The sequence below is a fragment of the Lagopus leucura genome, unplaced genomic scaffold, assembly GCF_019238085.1.
Source record: "Lagopus leucura isolate 7727_CA_CO unplaced genomic scaffold, USGS_WTPT01 33224-0_obj-0_obj, whole genome shotgun sequence".
Classification (NCBI taxonomy): Eukaryota; Metazoa; Chordata; class Aves; order Galliformes; family Phasianidae; genus Lagopus; species Lagopus leucura.
The window spans coordinates 1-4,940 of NW_024962428.1; the positions used below are offsets into that span (position 1 = coordinate 1).

At 56.6% G+C, this 4,940-nt stretch overlaps 1 protein-coding gene across 1 annotated transcript; it reads left to right on the top strand.

Annotated features, from left to right (window-relative positions):
• Nucleotides 1–94: 94 nt before the first annotated feature.
• On the top strand, nt 95–4,553 carry LOC122190610 (chromodomain-helicase-DNA-binding protein 3-like; the record flags this gene model as incomplete). The annotated part of the gene is made up of 2 exons (XM_042890666.1): nt 95–293; nt 4,341–4,553. Coding segments are annotated over exons 1-2 (352 nt in total), but the record flags the coding sequence as incomplete, so codon positions are not given.
• Nucleotides 4,554–4,940: the final 387 nt, after the last annotated feature.

A 4,940-nucleotide genomic window follows, 5' to 3' on the forward strand; every position in this document is an offset into this window, starting at 1 on the left:
CGGCCCCCCCCCAGCCCTCCCCACCCTCCTTTCCTCCCGCCCCCCAGGTCCATCGGTTGCTTTCCTTTCTCCCCCCCCCCCCCATCCGGCGCCCCAGCTGCTGGAGCAGGCCCTGGTGATCGAGGAGCAGCTTCGGCGCGCCGCCTACCTGAACATGACTCAGGATCCCAGCCACCCGGCCATGGCCCTGAACACGCGCTTCGCCGAGGTCGAGTGCCTGGCCGAGAGCCACCAGCACTTGTCCAAGGAGTCGCTGGCGGGCAACAAGCCCGCGAACGCCGTCCTGCACAAGGGTAAGAGGCGGGCGGGCCGGCGGCGCGGACGCCCCGTGTAGCACCTGGCTGCTCTCTGTACCGCGCTGCGAACGGCTCTGATTAAAGTGGGGTTCTGCTCCCAACCGGCTCCCGGTGTGTCCTTGCTCCGCGCGGCTCCACGGCGGCCGGAGGGCGGAGGGGGGGGCGAGGATGGAGGAAGAGGGGCTGACGGGGCTGAGGGAGAGCAGGGAGAGCGCCCAGGGAGCGCTGAGTGCTCAGGGTGACTGCAGGGGGACTCAGGGAGCTCGGAGGAACTCTGGGAGCTCGGAGGAACTCTGGGAGCTTGGAGGAACTCAGGGAGCTCGGAGTAACTCAGTGAGAGCTTGGAGTAACTCAGGGAGCTTGGAGGAACTCAGGGAGAGCTTGGAGTAACTCTGGGAGCTTGGAGTAACTCTGGGAGCTTGGAGTAACTCTGGGAGCTTAGAGTAACTCAGTGAGAGCTCGGAGTAACAGCAGAGGGAGCTTGGAGTAACAGTGGAGTGAGCTCAGAGTAACTCAGTGAGGTTGGAGTAACAGCAGAGTGAGCTCGGAGTAACTCAGGGAGCGTGGAGTAACTTAGAGCTCGGAGCAACTCTGGGAGCTCAGAGTAACAGAGGACGGAGTTCAGAGTAACTCTGGGAGCTCGGAGTAACTCAAGAAGCTTGGAGTAACAGCAGAGTGAGCTCAGAGTAGCAGTGGAGTGAGCTTGGAGTAACTCAGCTCAAAGTAGCAGCAGAGTGAGCTCGGAGTAACTCAGTGAGCTCGGAGTAACTCAAGAGTAGCAGCAGAGTGAGCTCAGAGTAATAGTGGAGTAACCTGAGAGTACCAGCAAAGTAACAGCAGTGACCTTGTAGCAACGCCTGAGCAACCTGTAGATAACCTCAGCAGCCTTGGAGTAACCTCTGAGTAGCTGCTGAGTAACCTCTGAGTAATCTCGGAGTCACCTCTGAGTAACACCTGAATAAGCTTGGAGTTACCTCTAAATAACCTCTGAGTAACATCTGTGTTAACCTCAGAGTAATTTCTGAGTAACCTCTGAGTAAGCTCAGAGTTACCTCTGAGTACCTCTGAGTAACCTATGAATAACCTTGGAGTAACCTCAGAGTAACCTCTTTGTAATCACAGATTATCCTCTGAGCAATCTCTGAATCACCACTCAGTAGCGTCTGAATGAAATCTGATTAATTTTGCAGAGAGCATTGATTAACCTCTGTGTAACCTCAGAGTAACCTCAGAGTAACCTCTTAAATACTTCAGAGTAACCTCAGAGTAATCACTGAGTAGTCTCCAAGTGACCTTTAATAACCACTGAGTAACCTCTGAGTAACCTCTGAGTAACCGTTGAATTAGTTCTGAGTAACCTCTGAGTAACCATTGAATAACCTCAGAGTAACCTCTGAGTAAACTTTGAATTAGTTCTGAGTAATCTTTGAGTAACCTCTGAATAACCTCAGAGTAACCTCTGAGTAACCTTCGAATTAGCTCTGAGTAACCTCAGAGTAACCATTGAATAACCTTTGCATTACCTCTGAGTAACCTCTGAGTAACCTGGGAGTAAGCTGGGAGTAAGGTGGGAGTAAGCCGCAGCGAGCTGTGATCCTGGGGCGGCCGCGGGGCTCTGGGGCGCTGCTTCTGTTTCCTGCTGGCGGGGCTTTGTGCTGAGCTGCATCCGCTGAGTATCCGTCGCGTAACTCCGGAGGATGGCACCCATCTGTCCCCCCCCCTCTCCCCCCTCCCCGTCCCCCCCCCCTGTTTCTGGCGCCCCCCCATTTGCCCGGGGTGGGGGGGGGGGGCAGCTGTTACCCCCCCCCCCCCCCATTGCATGCCAGGAGTAACCTGGAGTCGTCGTGCCGCCCCTCGTGCATGCCAGGAGTAAACCTGGAGTAACATCGGTTGCGCCCCCCCGGTGCCCCCGCATGCCGTCAATCCCCCCAGCTGCCCCATGGCTTCACCCAGCTGTGTGCCGTGGGGCACCCAGGGCGTTGCTGAGCGCCTCGGGGGGGCGTTGAAGGGCCCTGAGTAGAGCTGGCGTGGTGGCGGGGAGTAAATCCGGAGGATCCCATGAGTAGCCCTTGTCTGAGGGCCTGAGAAGCTCAGGGTGTGCGGGGGGAGGGATGGAGCCCAAATGTCCCCGCTGTGTTTGAGGAGCAGCTCTGGAGTAGTGGTGGTGTAAAGCCTGAGTACAGGGAGGATGTGTGGGGTGTTCTGTGAGTATCCCCCGAGTACAGGGAGGATCTGTGGGGTATCCTATGAGTATCCCCTGAGTACAGGCAGGATCTGTGGGGCGTCCTTTAAGTGTAGGCCGAGCGCCCCATAGCTGCCCCTCTTCCAGGTATCACTGATGGTGATCCTGGCGTTGGAGCGTTCCTGATGCAGCTGTAGAGCATCTCCGGTGTGACGGAGGAGTAAACCTGGAGTATTTACACCTGGAGTAGTTCCAGTGCACTCGGGGTCCTCCCACCATGGGGCAGCCCCTAAGTATCCCCCGAGGAGCTGCCCACCCACCCCCAGCCCCACTCCAGGCCCTCAGTACCCCGTGAGCTGATGGAGGGCTGTGTAACCCGGGGAGGCTGTGAGTAAGCTGTGAGTTAACAGTGAGTAACCTCGGAGTAAAGCAGGAGGGAGATTGGAATGTGCTGAGGGTCAATGGAGTAAACTGTGAGCAGGCTCTGACCGTGAGTGAGCTGTAGGTCAGCCGTGAGTGAGGCCGACCGTGAGCTGTAAGCTGGGAGTAAATGGAGAAGGCTGTGAGTAAGCTGTGAGTAAGCTGTGATCAGCTCCGATTGAGCTGTGAGTCGGCTCTGAGCAAAGCGTGAATGAGCTCTGAGCAACCACTGAGTGCTGAGGAAGCCATGATGAGCTGCGAGTGGGGTTGAGGTGCTGGGGAACTAGGAGTAGCCCTGGAGCAGGTTTTGAGGTGTGAGTAAGCTCTGAGTAAAGGGGTAACTCAAGTCTGAGTAACCCCGTGAGTGAGCTGTGAGATGAGTAGCGTCTGGGTAACCTGTGAGAAAGCTGCAACTGCAGTGAGAAAATGAGCTTGGAGTAACTTAGGAGCAGGCTCTGAGTAAGGTGGGAGTAACCTCTGAGTAAGAGCTGAGAAGCCTATGGGTGAGCTTGGAGTAGTGATGGGTGAGCTCTGAGTAACGTGTGTGTGAGCTCTGAGTAACCGAGTTCTGAGTAAGTTACGAGCAAGCTCTGAGTAAGCTGTGTGATGCTCGTGCCTTGTTAGATCTGAGTAACCCTACGTGTACACCTTGAGTAAGCTCTGAGTAAATGAGTTCTGGGTAAGACGTGAACAGGCTCTGAGAGAGCGGTGGGTAAGCACTGAGTTTGAGGTCTGAGTAAGGTCTGGGTCAGTTGTAAGGTCTGAGTGAGCTCGGAGTAAGGTCTGAATAAGCTCTAAGATATGAGTAAGGTCTGAATAAGATGTGAGTAAGCCCTGAGTAAGGTCTGAACAAGCTCTAACATACGAGTAAACCCTGAGTAAGCTGTAAGGTCTGAATAAAGTGTGATTAGGCTCAAAGATCTGAGTAAGATGTGAGTAAGCTCTGAGTAAGATGCGAGCTCTGAGTAAGGTCTGAATAAGCTCTGAGTAACATGAGTAAACCTTGAAGAAGCTCTGAGTAAGGTTGAACAAGGTGCAGGTAAGGCTGAACAAGGTGCAGGTTTTGAGGAAGCTGCGTAAGGTCTGAGTAAGCTCTGAGTAAGATGCGAGTAAGCCTCGTGTTAGCTCTGAGTAAGGCCTGAACAAGGTGCAGGCTTTGAGGAAGCTCCGCGTAAGCTCTGAGTAAGCTCTGAGGCAACTCTGACTAACCCATGAGCATGCAGTGAGTAACGTGTGAGTAACATGTGAGCAACCACCGAGTAACTTACAAGTAACCCCCGAGCGGCATGTGCGCAACCCACGAGTACCATGCGAGCGACCCCCGAGCAACCCCCCCCCCCTTCCCCCCACCCCCCCCACCCCGAGTAACCCGCGAGTAAGAGGCGAGTAAGGGAGGAGTAAGCGGTGAGCAAGGCCTGAGTAACGCGGCGTCCTCCCCGCAGTGCTGAACCAGCTGGAGGAGCTGCTGAGCGACATGAAGGCCGACGTCACCCGCCTGCCCGCCACGCTGTCCCGCATCCCCCCCATCGCCGCCCGCCTGCAGATGTCGGAGCGCAGCATCCTCAGCCGCCTGGCCAGCAAGGGGGCCGACAGCCACCCCCCGCCTGTGAGTGACACACGGGGCAGGGGACGGACAGACGGACACGGGGGGACAGGCGGACACAGGGGACAGGCAGACACGGGGGGACAGGCAGACACAGGGGACAGATGGACAGAGGGGACAGACGGACACAGGGGACAGATGGACACAGGGGACAGATGGACACAGGGGACAGACGGACACAGGGGACAGACGGACGCAGGGGACAGATGGACACAGGGGACAGATGGACGCAGGGGACAGGCGGACGCAGGGGACAGACAGACACAGGGGACAGATGGACACGGGACAGGCGGACACAGGGGACAGATGGACATGGGACAGATGGACACAGGGGACAGATGGACACAGGGGGACAGACGGACACAGGGGACAGACAGACACAGAGGACAGATGGACACAGGGGACAGACGGACGCAGGGGACAGATGGACACAGGGGAC